This window comes from Tasmannia lanceolata, unplaced genomic scaffold (assembly GCF_043159265.1).
Source record: "Tasmannia lanceolata isolate RefF3 unplaced genomic scaffold, GAP_Taslan_0.1 ptg000015l, whole genome shotgun sequence".
Lineage (NCBI taxonomy): Eukaryota > Viridiplantae > Streptophyta > Magnoliopsida > Canellales > Winteraceae > Tasmannia > Tasmannia lanceolata.
In genome coordinates, this window is record NW_027518692.1 from 1162290 (window position 1) to 1175740 (window position 13451).

The window sequence follows — 13451 nt, forward strand, 5'->3', positions numbered from 1 at the left end:
ATGCAGCTTGGGTAAAACCTGACCCAAGTCGCAGCCTTAGAGAAGAGTGTTCCCAATGTTCTTATGCTCCTCCAAAGAGACCCTAATTCCCCAAGGACTCATCTCTCAAAATCAGTGCTTATAGCTAGCTGTCTTTGCTTTAAATAGGTGAACCATGGATAGAACAATACAATTGTGACAGTAAAGAGCATCACCAAAGTCTGTCTATAAATCTGAACAGACTCTCACTTAAGCAATGAAACATTGATTGATACTGTTTGAAAGTTTTGTAAACGGAATCAATAACAGGAGAAATTATATGATGAGAGGCTATACGTACCACTCTTTCATCATATAATTTCTCCTATAACAGACCCAAATTTCAGAAAGGTTCTGTTTCTTTTGTAGGGAAATTGACGTAGAACAAATTTGACACACATTTTTAAGTGAAAAAATGGATTTAAAATTTGTTTTATGCCCAATTTAGGTTGAAAGAAACATGGCCCAAATACCAATGCTCAAGAACACATAGATAAGTGAGACCATAATGATGGAGTTTTCATATGATGCCGGACCGTGAAGTACCGTCAAAACGGTACCACCCTTGATATTTGATCCAACGGCAGCCCACTTTCTAAGAGGCTGCTGTTGGATCAAATATCAAGGTTGGTACTTTTGAAGTATCACCTTGACGGTGTGGACCCCGATCCCGAGAGGACTGTGAACGAGGCACGCGAGATCCCCCGTCAATCCTTTGAGACCTCCACAATGTGAAGGAGAGCTCTACCAAGGAACTCTCGAAATGATGCCACTCACAGCATGGGTAGCGATGTATAATGTATGAGATACATCTTGATCAGGAGACAGGAGCCTCGAAACCAAGATGTACTTAAAACAACTCAGAGTCGCCATCCATGCTGTGAGTGGCATCATTTCGAGAGTTCCTTGGTAGAGCTCTCCTTCACATTGTGGAGGTCTCAAAGGATTGAAGGGGGATCTCGGGTCCCTTGTTCACCGTCCTCTCAGGATCGGGGTCCACAGGTTGGTGAGTCTGTTGGGGAGTTCTTGAAACATTGTCTAACTCTGTAAATATGCCATTTTTACTAATTTTAAAGAAATTTGGGCCAAAATTAAGTTAAATGGGAACTTTTTCGCTTAGAATCCAGGGGCACCAGATAGGTGCGTAAATAAAACGAGGGAATCACACACTGTACAACATGCATTATCATATTGTTTATTCTTTATTTCTTTTACGGTGCACTTGAGTTATACATATCAAGTATGGTTCATACGCATAGTACCCGATAGATTGAGTCCGGAGCCCTATTTTTTTTTATATATTATGTATATACTTACTGACTTAGTGAAACCCCACTAGGAAGTACCCGTGTTTATATGTGTATATGTTGCATTTATATAAGGACGAACATGTGTTGCTTACACATGTGAAGCTTAGAGTTAGGAGCTTTGCCCCATTTGTAGACTAGGGTAGCTCACCTTGCGTGGCTACAACACGGTCCTAGTACAATCATCAGTCTATCATCAGTCGAGACCTCCTTGACTCCGTTAGAGCAGACTAGGCTGGTGCCCCTGGTTAGGATGTATATATGTATGTATTTTTTTTTAGATTAGGGTCTATCCATCTTTCAGATTATGATCAGATCATGGGTTTCGCTTCATCATCTTTATAGCCCGATATATCTTCTATGAGCCTGATCCTTTGTTCGATCCTCATCAAATCCCATTCCGCATGTCGATTGTGAGTCTATCTTGCCATTATTGATATCAGAGTGTGTGTTCTTGTTGAGAGCCCTGCTTTATATTGACAATGATGGCGTACTCTTCATGTTTAGTTGCTGTGACCCTCCTAGTACAGTCGTTATGCTGCCGGATTTTCGTTAAAAACCTTGGAGTGATCATTATTCCTTTAGGTTTGATGACGAACCATGTGCTTACCGTACCACATCTCCTAGTATGGCCGTCATGCTGCGGAATGTTCTCTAAATACCTTGAGTGCGGTCATCATCCTTTTAGGCTTGCTGACAAATCATGTGCTTACGTTACCCTGTCTCCATGTATTGTCGTTATGCTGTCGGATTTTAGCTAAAAACTTTGAGGGTAATCACTATCCTTTGGGATATTGATAAACCATGAGTTTTCCATGCCATGATCCTTTTGCAAGACCGTTATGCTGTCGGATTTTTCTTTTTATCCGACACACCTTGAGTGTAATGGCAATTCTTTTAGGTGTGATAGGCCGTCGTGACCCTTCTCACGATTGCTATGCTGCTGGCTTTACCCAGGGAAGGGATGCATTTGTATAATCTTTTGTTTCAATTTGCATGAAATATTGTCATATGATTACCTCTTATTAAAACCTAGTGTTTGTGACGTCCATGACAGGAGTCTTGCCCGATCGTTTAAACATCGCTCCCCGAAAATTTCCCGCTTCTAAGCCTGTTTGGTTTCGTCAAACATCGAGACTAAGTCGTTATTCTACTTCACCAGAATCTTTTAATCCTGACCGAATGGCTGAGTCTACCGAGATTAGTTTCATGATTGAAATGAGAGAAATGATGATGAACCTTACCAGACAGATGTCAACCCTTACTGAAAAAGTGACATGTCTGGAGGGTCAAGCAAATGAGAAGTCTTCAACCTCGAAGGACCCTGTAGTCCAGAATCCTCCAACTGGAGTCCATATCCCAGTCAGATCCATGCAAGTTCCTGCCTTTGATTACGATGATGAGCAGTACGCTGAGGAAAATCTTCCGCCATCTCCTGCTAGAGCCGGAAAAGAGAAGGAGTTATCTGAGAAAGTAGACCAGTTGGCTCTCGAGCTTTTGAATTTGAAAAATCACAATCCAAGGAAAATAGACATGTCTGAATTCTCAATCTTCCCTGGCGTCACTCTCCCTCCTAAGTTCAAAATCCCTGACTTTGCCAAGTATGACGGATCTGGGAGCCCTAGAAGTCATCTGAAGATGTACATCAATGCGCTTGAGCAGTACGGTCTGAATTCTCAACAGATGGCTAAATTGTTCCAAATGTCTCTATCAGGCGTGGCGTGTAAATGGTTTCTGACTTTGGATTCAGCTTATACCAAGACTTGGGAGGACATTGTTGAAAAGTTTATTGAAAAATTCTCTTATGATGACGGGGTTGAGGTCACTCGTCGAGATCTGAAAATGCTCAAGCAACAGATCCATGAGCCGTTCAGTACCTTTGTTAAGAAGTGGAGGAGAAAGACAGCTCAGATGACTAACCGCCCATCTGAAGAAGACCAGCTCAGCATTATTGTCAAAAATCTCTCCAGCCCTTATGCGCAGTATATGGCTACTCAGTACTATCCGGATTTTAAGCATTTCATCCACACTGGGAACATGACAGAAGATGCTTTAGCACAGGATGTAGTTCTGAAGCATTATGTGAATCCGAAGGAGGGTAAAAGACCTATCACTGCTCCCAAAGAAGTGAATCAATTGGGGACTTCTCGCCCGCCTCCAAGAAATATAGTAATGGGAGGAGAAAAACCCATTCAAAGGCCAAAGAAAGAGTTCACTCCGCTGCCTTATACCCCGTCTTCAATCATGAGAAATCTTGTCAGAGATGGTGTAATTGAACTCTTACCACCAAGACCTCCCCCAGACCCTCTTCCCAGAGGTTTCAGAGAAGACCAGTTCTGTCAGTACCATCAAGGTCCTGGACACCATACTGATCGTTGTATAGCCCTGAGATACAAAATTGAAAAACTGCTAGCGGTGGGTGACCTTGTTCTACCTGAACCTAACGTCACTCGAAATCCCTTACCCAGACATACCGCTCCCCCTCCACTTGAGATAGGAGCCATCTCTGATGACAAGCCCTTTGTTGATCCAACCTCTCTTATTTGTGCCATAACTCCTGCAACTCCCTATGTCTTAAATTTCGAAGAAGAGGAAGAAGAATGTCTTGCTGAGCCTGTTATCAATCGCACCGCCCAAATTCCTTATGTTTTCCAGGCTAATGAGGAAGACCAGGTGATTTACCCATGTGTCTATTAGAATGTTGAATCCACTGTCCATCAAGTAGCATGAACTCCATATGTTTTCCAGCCCGATGAGGAAGATAAGGAAGCCCGAATTCCTTATGTTTTCCAGCCTGATGAGGGAGATCATGAAGTTCGTCCTTATATTTTTCAGCCTGATGAAGAGGATCTGGAGATTGTTTGTGATGAGGTCCGCCATGTTACTCGCGGCGGGCGTGTCTTTAAACCAGCCGAGTTAAGGGTTGAGAATCCCGCTGAGTTGGCCAGAGCATCAGAGTTGTTTAAGTCGAAGTCAGATGGAGAAGACGAAAACCTCCTCCGGCAGTTAAAGAAAACTCAGGCAAATATTTCGATCTGGGGTTTGCTTATGAACTCTGCAAAGCACCGAGAGGTTATACTTAGAGAGCTGAATGCCGCTAAAGTGTCTGTTGATATCACTCCGGATCAGTTGGTCGGACTTGTAGCTATGGCCCGGGTTTCCAAAACCTTGTCTTTCACTGATGAAGACTTGACTCTCGAAGGTCGCAATCATAGCCGCCCGCTCCGAGTCACCGTTTTCTGTAATGAGAAGAAAGTTCCTGAGGTTTTAGTTGACAATGGATCCGCTTTGAATGTTTGTCCTCTGAGTACCGCTACTGCCTTAGGATTTGAACCTGGTGATTTCATCCCTTCTGAACAAGGCATCTTAGCTTATGATGGTACGAGGCGTGATGTTGTTGGGACTTTAGCCACAGAAATCCAGATTGGAGGTGGAATGTTTGAAATTGAGTTTCAAGTGTTAGACATTAAACCATCATTCAATTTGCTCTTGGGCCGACCTTGGCTTCATAAATACGGAGTTGTACCTTCATCATTGCATCAAAAGCTGAAATTCATCAAGGGTAACAGAGTGATAACAGTTAGAGGAGACCCAGACCTAGAAGTTGGCCAAATTTCTCAGGAGCTCATCATCCCGGCCGCATTAGAAAAGAATGAAGATGTCAGTCTGACTGGTTTCTCACTGGAGGTCACAGCTATATCAGTGGAAGAAGCTATGAATGAACCTCTCACTTTCCTTACAAGCTCGAACCCCGCAGTATTCCGTATGATGCGCAAACAGGGCTATGTTCCAGGAGCCGGGTTAGGTCGCCACCATCAGGGTGTAGCTGAGTGGCCGAATATGGGCAAAGCAATTGGGCTGTTTGGTTTGGGCTATGAACCTACAAATGAAGAGATCAGTGAGATGAAGAAGTATATGTGCAGAAAGGTTGAACTTCGTCATTTGGGGATAGATGAGCCGAGCAGGTTTTACAGTTTGTTGAGAAATGGACATTACAGGAAAGAAGGGGAGGATTTCGCCTTTTGTGGTTTTGCTGAGCTTTGGGTCGATACAATAACCCATGAAAAGCTGCCAGGGTTTGAGATCTTCTTTGAGATGGAACTACCAGATGAATTCCCCTCCTTGCAGATCAATGAAGAGGAATCTGAATCAGACTGGGCTGACCTTATGGAACCGTACCTTCTGGAGTCTCTGTTTAAGATCGATTCACCGGTTGTAGCTATGATCGGAGAAGATGCGCCGCTTCTGAACCCGCAAGCCATGATCACCTCAGCTGAAGGAGACCTCACCAACTGGAGTTCTTATGTCTTTCCTCAGGTTGTTATGGAGTATAATGACATTCTTGTCAATAAGTCTTCCAATGTTATGGAGTCTGGTTATGAGTCAGAGTCTGCTGATGTGTCGGAAGTTGAGTTTGAGTTGTCTGATGTCATGTCTGATGTAGCTACTGTTAAGCTTGAGTCCGTTGATGGGACCGATGCCGAGTCTGTTTCTTTCCTTATCGAGTCCGATGTTGAGCCTGAGTTAGGCGCGTCCGAGGATGTACTTGTAGTTTCTGATGAACTGAATATCTCTTCTCAGTATGTCTCTGTGTCTGCTTCTTTATCTGATGAATCCAATAATAATAATAATAATAAAGAACCCTCCTTAGATGAGGATGCCGATGAAACTTCCCCTGAAATCAAGTATATGATTAAACAGGAGGAGGAGCGTCGAGCAAAGCCCGTCGAAGAAGAAATCGAGACCATAAATATTGGTTATGAAACCGAAACTCGGGAAATACGAATCTGCAAAACATTATCCCCTAAGGAATGGGAGGAATTAACTGACCTACTTAGGGAATTCAAAGAAGTCTTTGCTTGGTCCTATAAAGACATGCCGGGATTAAGCGAACACATTGTCCAACATCGGCTTCCCTTAATCCCGGGTGCCAAGCCGAAAAAGCAGAAGCTTCGGAGAATGAAACCTGAGTGGGCCTTGAAAATTAAAGATGAAGTTACTAAGCAACTAGAAGTGGGTTTTCTCGAGGTGGTGGAATACCCTGAATGGCTAGCAAACATAGTACCGGTGCTTAAAAAGGATGGAAAAGTTCGTATGTGTGTAGACTTCAGAGACCTGAATAACGCAAGTCCGAAGGATGACTTCCCCCTGCCGCACATAGATATCCTGGTGGACAATACAGCTCGTCATGCATTGCTTTCCTTTATGGATGGGTTTTCAGGATACAATCAGATCAAGATGGCGCCCGAAGATATGATCAAAACAGCTTTCATAACTGAATGGGGAACATATTGTTACAAAGTGATGCCGTTCGGACTCAAGAACGCAGGAGCGACTTATCAGAGAGCTGCTACTACCTTGTTGCATGATATGATGCACAAAGAAGTAGAGGTTTATGTGGATGACATGATAGTCAAGGCTAAGACCAGAGAAGAGCATGTTGTGTCATTGAGGAAGTTCTTTCAGCGTATCCAAAAGTATCAACTTCGTCTTAACCCAAACAAGTGCGTGTTTGGTGTTACATCCGGGAAGTTATTGGGTTTCTTGGTGAGTCAGAGAGGAATCGAAGTTGATTCTCAGAAGATAAAAGCAATTCAAGAAATGGCTCCACAAAAAATGAAGAAGTAAGTCAGAGGATTTCTTGGCAAGGTGCAATACTTGAGACGATTCATAGCACAGTTGACTACTATTTGCGAGCCGATCTTCAAGCTTTTGAAGAAGAATGCATCAAGGAAATGGGATGAAGAGTGTCAGCAAGCTTTTGAAAAGATCAAGTTGTGTCTGACCTCGCCTCCAGTGTTGTCACGAATTATGCCAGGCCAGCCATTGTTGTTGTACCTGTCTGTGACTGATACAACGATGGGATGCATGTTGGCTCAACAAGATCCAGAGTCGAAGCGAGAAAAGGCTATATATTATCTCAGTAAGAAGATGCTTGAGTATGAACAGAAGTATACCCTGCTCGAGAAAACTTGTCTGGCGCTGGTTTGGGCTACTCAAAGGCTGAGGCATTATCTGTTATCAAATAGGGTCTTGCTCCTTTCACGGATGGATCCCTTGAAGTATTTGTTTGAGAAACCAGCTCTCACTGGAAGAACTGCAAGGTGGCTGTTATTATTGTCTGAGTTTGACATCACTTATGTCACTCAGAAGTCAATCAAGGGGCGGGTAGTAGCTGAGCAGCTAGCTGAAGTACCCATAGAAGAGGTTGAGTATTTGAAAATAGAGTTTCCGGATGAAGAGATAATGTCCATAGAAGACGAAGCCCCAGGGACGACCTGGTCTATGTACTTCGATGGAGCTGTGAACAAGCAAGGTCGTGGTATAGGGGCAGTACTGGTATCGCCGAGAAAGGAGTATACCCCTATATCAATCAAGCTACAATTCGAGTGTACAAACAACATGTCGGAGTATGAGGCATGCATTGCTGGTCTCGAAGCAGCTCTAGTTTTAAACATCCAAGACATCGATGTATTCAGAGACTCGATCCTGATTATTTGTCAAACCAAAGGATGTTGGAGAACAAAAGAAGATAAACTGATCCCGTATCACGAGTACTTGGGGTCTCTGGTCAGCAAATTCTGAAACATCTCATTTACCCACCTGTCTCGAGTGAAGAATCATTTCGTTGACGCCCTTGCTACTTTAGCTTCGATGTTGGAACTATCTGCGACAATGGAGGTTCAGCCTTTGGCAGTACGATAGCAATGGGCCTCGGCACATGTTAATGCAATAGAAATAGCAGCAAGGTGTCCAGACAGCAAGCCATGGTACACAGATATAAAAGATCTCATTTCGGGCAAGGGGCATCCAACCGAAGCCTCGGGAAAAGAGAGGAGAACACTTCAGAGGTTGGCCTCTAATTTTATCATATGTGGTGGAGATTTATACAGGAGATCGTTCGACGGGATCCAGCTCTTGCGTATAGATGAAGATCGAGCCGCTGAAATCATAGAACAAATTCATGAAGGTGTCTGTGGACCGCACATGAATGGAAAAATGCTATCAAGAAAGATCGCAAGACTTGGGTATTACTGGCCGACGATGGAAGCAAATTGTCATGCTTTTGTAAAGAAGTGTCACAAATGCCAAGTTTATGCTAATCTCATCCACGTGCCGCCATCTCAGTTGCATTCTCTTACATCGCCCTGGCCTTTCTTAGTATGGGGAATAGACATTATTGGGAAGATATCACCGAAGTCCTCGAGCGGACATGAGTACATTCTGGTTGCCATTGACTACTTCACCAAGTGGGTAGAAGCAGCTTCCTATGCCTCATTATCCTCTGCTTCAGTTGTAAGGTTTATCAGATCAAACATCATTTGCAGATATGGAGTACCGCATGAGCTGATCTCAGATAACGGGTCTCACTTCAAGAAGGAGGTGGCACACTTATGCGAAGAGTTCAAAATTAAGCACCACAAGTCTTCGCCCTATAGGCCCCAAACCAATGGAGCTGTCGAGGCGGCCAATAAGAATGTCAAAGTTATCATCAGCAAAATGACTGAAACCTACAAAGATTAGTCGAACAAACTCCCGTATGCTCTATGGGCCTACAGGACGTCAATCAGGGCCTCCACAGGTGCAATGCCGTATTCACTGGTGTACGGAATGGAAGCTGTCCTGCCTGTAGAACTGCGAATTCCTTCTTTGAGAGTGATGATGGAGGCTGACTTGCCAGAATCAGAATGGGCACAAGCTAGATACCAGGAGCTTCATATGATTGATGAGAAGCGGTTGAAAGCTTTATATCATGTCCAGGGATATCAGCGCCGTATTGAGAAAGCTTTTAACAAGAAAGTTCGCATCAGAGACGTGCAGAAAGGAGACCTCGTGTTGAAAACTTTTCGGGCACCGGTCTATGATCCCAGGGGAAAGTTTAAGCCCAATTGGAGTGGCCCCTATATTGTGGACGAAGTCCTGCCAGGAAAAGCCGACAAACCTGGACCAACTCAAGAAATATTATGCTTAGAGCACCAGAAGGCCTTCTTTGGCCAGCCAGAACCTTCAAAAAAAAAAAACTAGAAAGACCAATACAACAATCTTTCGCAGCCCTTTTGAGCATTAAGAAAATCAAAAGTCTTCCAAAACCTCAAACAGGGGGCATTTTTTTTGCCTTGAACTACGCTCGACCTGATCCCTATTCTTCCAGGGTACGTAGGCAACCTGGTTTATCCAGGTTCGGTTGCTCTTCCAAACAAAAATCAATCACCTTCAAACCTTGAAAACCAAAGCAAAATCCCATCCTTTCAAACCCATAACCCACCTAAAAAGTCCTTTTGGTGTAATAGGCAAAGGTTTGTGGCATAAAAAAAAAGAAAAAAAAAGAGAAAAAAGAGATGGTGTCTGAAGACCCGCTAGGCCGAAAACTCGAATGGGAACATTAGCAATCTCTTGGGGAATTTGTACCCACAAATGCACACAATAAGCTAGTAAAATTCGGGTTCTTTCCTCGCTTGGACCCACTTTCTCAAAGTTTTATTCAACTTCACGAGTTTTATTCGACTTTGGGGACTTTAGGGCCTTGTCAAAATGGGGTGTCTACACCTACCCCATGCGAGATACACCAGTCTACTCAAAACTTCATCTTGTTTTCCAAATATTGAAAGTAACGGACCAATGACAATGGGAAATAAACAAAATAAAGGACCACAAGTCCGCGACATGGCATTCAAACAATTAATGCTTTCTCAAAGCACAGTGCATGGACATTATGGCACAAAGATTTGATGGCATGCAAAAGAGGGGCTGAATCGTGAATGAACATGTGCATAAACAGGGACTAAAATGAGGGCTGAAATGTGCTTAAAATGGGGCTGACTTGTGGACAGAATTTAGTGCAAAATAGGAGCTGACTTATGGGGTAATAACATGTGTTGTTATGAGGTGAAACAGGGGCTGTTATGGGGTGAAACAGGAGCTGAAATGAGGGTAATAACAGGGGCTGTTATGGGGTAATACAGGGGCTGTTATGGGGTGAAACAGGGTCTGAAATGAGGGTAATAACAGGGGCTGAAATGCAAGTAGCAGGGCTGATTTGTCGACCTCTTTGACAGAACTCTAATGCCGCCTGGTTCTACTAACAAATGCCGAGCAAGACATGGCCAAAGGCTTTCAACACACTACTCAAAATACCTTCGGGTTATATACCTTCGCACAATGATTATTGAAAATTCATTTGATAAGCATTCATGCCAAAAATTTCCAACAACCTATTTAGAACATCCTCCAATTATACCCATAAACTACTACTAAACGAGTTCAAGATAATTATTTCAATCCTGACAGCAGCAACGATCTATGGAAACCATATAAGCAACAATTTGAATACGCATCTCCTGCTCATCATGAATGGAATCTTGATTATTTCGCAAACACTCACAGAAAACTAAAGCATGCATGTATTGCAAAAAGGAAAACTAATCCAATTAGATATTTTGCAGACAACTACTTTTTTCTTGAAAGAACTTCCATTCAGATACTCTATCATGATTATTATTATTACCAAATGAATTATTAACACCATTATCAGGACCAAAATTAGGGCATGAGATCAAATTCTTGTTTACTACCAGAGTGAACCCAACAAATTTTCTGAAATCAAACCTTAATAATGAACACAAGACATCAACTGCTTCAGTGCTCTCATAAGAACCACTACAACTCATCAAATCAGCGAGATGGTTCATGATCAAAATTGAGTAGAGAATTATAGAGATTAAAACCAGACCATGAAATCCACCATCAATCTCATTCGCCCATGAAGATCATTTCCTCATAAATATCATCATCTAATCACACTGTATTTTTCTCTAAAAAACTTATGATGAGAACAACTCTACTACTTCCCGATCTAGAAAACACACGAGAAAGTTCATTCAATTAAAACCATTCCATCGCACTCTCTTAATTTAATCCAACTGTTACAACAACACAAAAAAAAAGAAGTGAAAACAAAATAGCCAGTAAATGAGGACTAGCCTAGCAACCAAAACAGTTAAGAAAAGGAATAGGGGACCATTCACCTAAAATAGGTTTCACAAGATCCTAATAAAAGTAACGAGTAACCGCATATCAATGAATTGAGCAAATTCCACGAGGTCAACACAGAAATCACAAACCAACATCTACACTTAATCAAACAAGAGCTCATACGTCCCATTTAAAGAAATCCATAGAATCATAAAGAAAGCAGTAAATCCATTTTACCTCAAAGCTTATTTTCCCAACAAATTCTCCAAATCAGCAAAGGCTCTTGTATTTGATGAAAATTTTCAACAGGTCCTTAGAAATTGATACATAAGATGAAATAGAGTTTGAATCACGATAGAAATGGGCAAATCCATACGGGATGGGTTAGATTTGGGCTGAGGGTTTTCGGATCTTGGGTTTCTCTTCAAGCTAGCTAAGGTTTAGATGAAGAGTTAATGGCAGAGATGATTAGGCTGTAGGAAACTAGAGTAGGGATGGCAGAAGATGTGTGGCCGACGAGATTAGATTTGAATTCTCAAGTGAAGATAAGATGGGTTTGGGTTTGGGAATATGAGATGCTGGGAATATGGAGGGGTTTGAGAGATGAGATGGTTGTTGTAATGGATGGAGGACCAGATTTAATGGGGGTTGTGACCGGATTCCGGTGAGAATCCGACCGGAGAAGAAGGGTTTAATGGTGGTAGAAAGGCTTGGGTGAAATGGAGATGGGGTAGAGCAGATGGAAGATGGTGGTGGTGGTGGCTTAGATGGTGGAGGAGAGAAGATTGGCTGGCGGATGGATTTGCAGGGAAGAGGGTTACCGGAGATGGGGTCGGTGGAGAAGATGATATAGAAGGGGATTAAATGGGGTTTTGGCTGAAAATGGTCGATGGTGGAAAGAGAAAATGGGATTGAAGTAGAAGATGGTGGTGATGGAAATGGCCGGTGAGATGGATGGATTTTAATGGGGTTTGGTCGGATTTGGGGATTTCTCACCGGAGAAGATGGTGGTGGTGGTGCTACCGGAGAAGATGAAGGGTTAGGAGTATCATGGGGAGAGATGGGGAAGAAGAAGAAGAAGAAGATGATGGTGGTCGGAGGTGGGGAACTGGGATCTTTTTTTTTTCTCTGCAATCTCCCTCTCTATCTCTCTATAATTTTCTTCGAACAAATCCTCCTCCCTAAACCCTATTTCGTTGGGTGCCTATATAGGGCAGCGATAAATTCGACCTCTTTTCTCCCAGGACAGCCACCCTCTATGCATTCATGACTACTCTCTTCTACACTATTAGGGGGTGGCTTGGGTAAGAGATGGACCCCTAAAAAAAATAATGATACATGCTCACTCCCTTTTTTTTTATCTGGACAGCCCTTTCTAGTGTATGCAAAACTACTTTTTATACCAGCAGGGGGGCCCAAGTAATAGCAGGGGGAAAAATCTTTGCAAAAAATATCTTCTCTCTTTTGATCCCAACCCTTCAAATCACCTTTTTATTTAAGGGTTAAGATCAAAGAAATTCTAACTACCTAGGAAGCTTAATATTCTCTCTCAACTAATCATAGCCTTAAACACCATTAGCTCATGATTAGGCCTAATTGAGACTTGAAAAGGAAGAAAAGAATCTTCCATATTTATCAAATTGCCCTGCTCTCGGATAATGCACCCCCTAATTATGATACACATTAATCTGCACACTCATAAATCCTCCTGGACAGCCCACCGCAACAAATTTGAACTGGCTTTCCAGGTTCAAGCGCACCCCTTTCTCTGGCTAAATCGCCACCCTTATATCTACACTACACTACTCTACAAACTTCGCTCGTTTTCCAGGCAAATCGCGACGGATTCGGATAAAATTTTACGGGGACCTCAATGAGACCCTAATCTATTCTAGGGACAAATTTGGGATATTAAAACACTAGTTTGATAGGGTTTCTATCCTAACGACTCTATTAGGGTTCGGTCAAAATGGGGTGTCTACAGATGCCCCTCTTTGGCAGAGCGTGTGCAACGCGCAAATACCAAAGCTGAACAGACAACACATTTTGGCTGACCCGAAAGCAAAACAAATTTTTGGGTTTTCGGGTTCTAAAGATGGTATTCATAGGGGCACACAACAAAGTAACATTACGAGACTCATAGACTGCAAGCAA

General features: G+C 42.8%; 2 protein-coding genes across 2 annotated transcripts; both read left to right on the forward strand.

The window, feature by feature from the left end:
- Positions 1-2375: 2375 nt before the first annotated feature.
- On the forward strand, positions 2376-6953 carry LOC143846405 (uncharacterized). The gene is made up of 3 exons (XM_077354838.1): positions 2376-3998; positions 4074-5915; positions 6027-6953. Exons 1-3 carry the CDS (start codon positions 2376-2378, stop codon positions 6951-6953), a joined length of 4392 nt encoding a protein of 1463 aa, XP_077210953.1.
- Positions 6954-8912: 1959 nt separating this feature from the next.
- Positions 8913-9350, forward strand: LOC143846427 (uncharacterized). The gene has a single exon (XM_077354862.1). The coding sequence runs from the start codon at positions 8913-8915 to the stop codon at positions 9348-9350; it is 438 nt and encodes a 145-aa protein (XP_077210977.1).
- Positions 9351-13451: the final 4101 nt, after the last annotated feature.

Excerpts from the sequence above, each read along its gene's own strand:
- LOC143846427 (XM_077354862.1), top strand. The coding sequence starts at position 8,913 with ATGCCGTATTCACTGGTGTACGGAATGGAAGCTGTCCTGCCTGTAGAA.
- LOC143846405 (XM_077354838.1), top strand. The coding sequence starts at position 2,376 with ATGACAGGAGTCTTGCCCGATCGTTTAAACATCGCTCCCCGAAAATTT. Across the intron at positions 3,999-4,073 it reads AGGCTAATGAGGAAGACCAG|CCCGATGAGGAAGATAAGGA; the intron begins GTGATTTACCCA and ends TATGTTTTCCAG. Across the intron at positions 5,916-6,026 it reads TCTCTTCTCAGTATGTCTCT|GAGGAGGAGCGTCGAGCAAA; the intron begins GTGTCTGCTTCT and ends ATGATTAAACAG.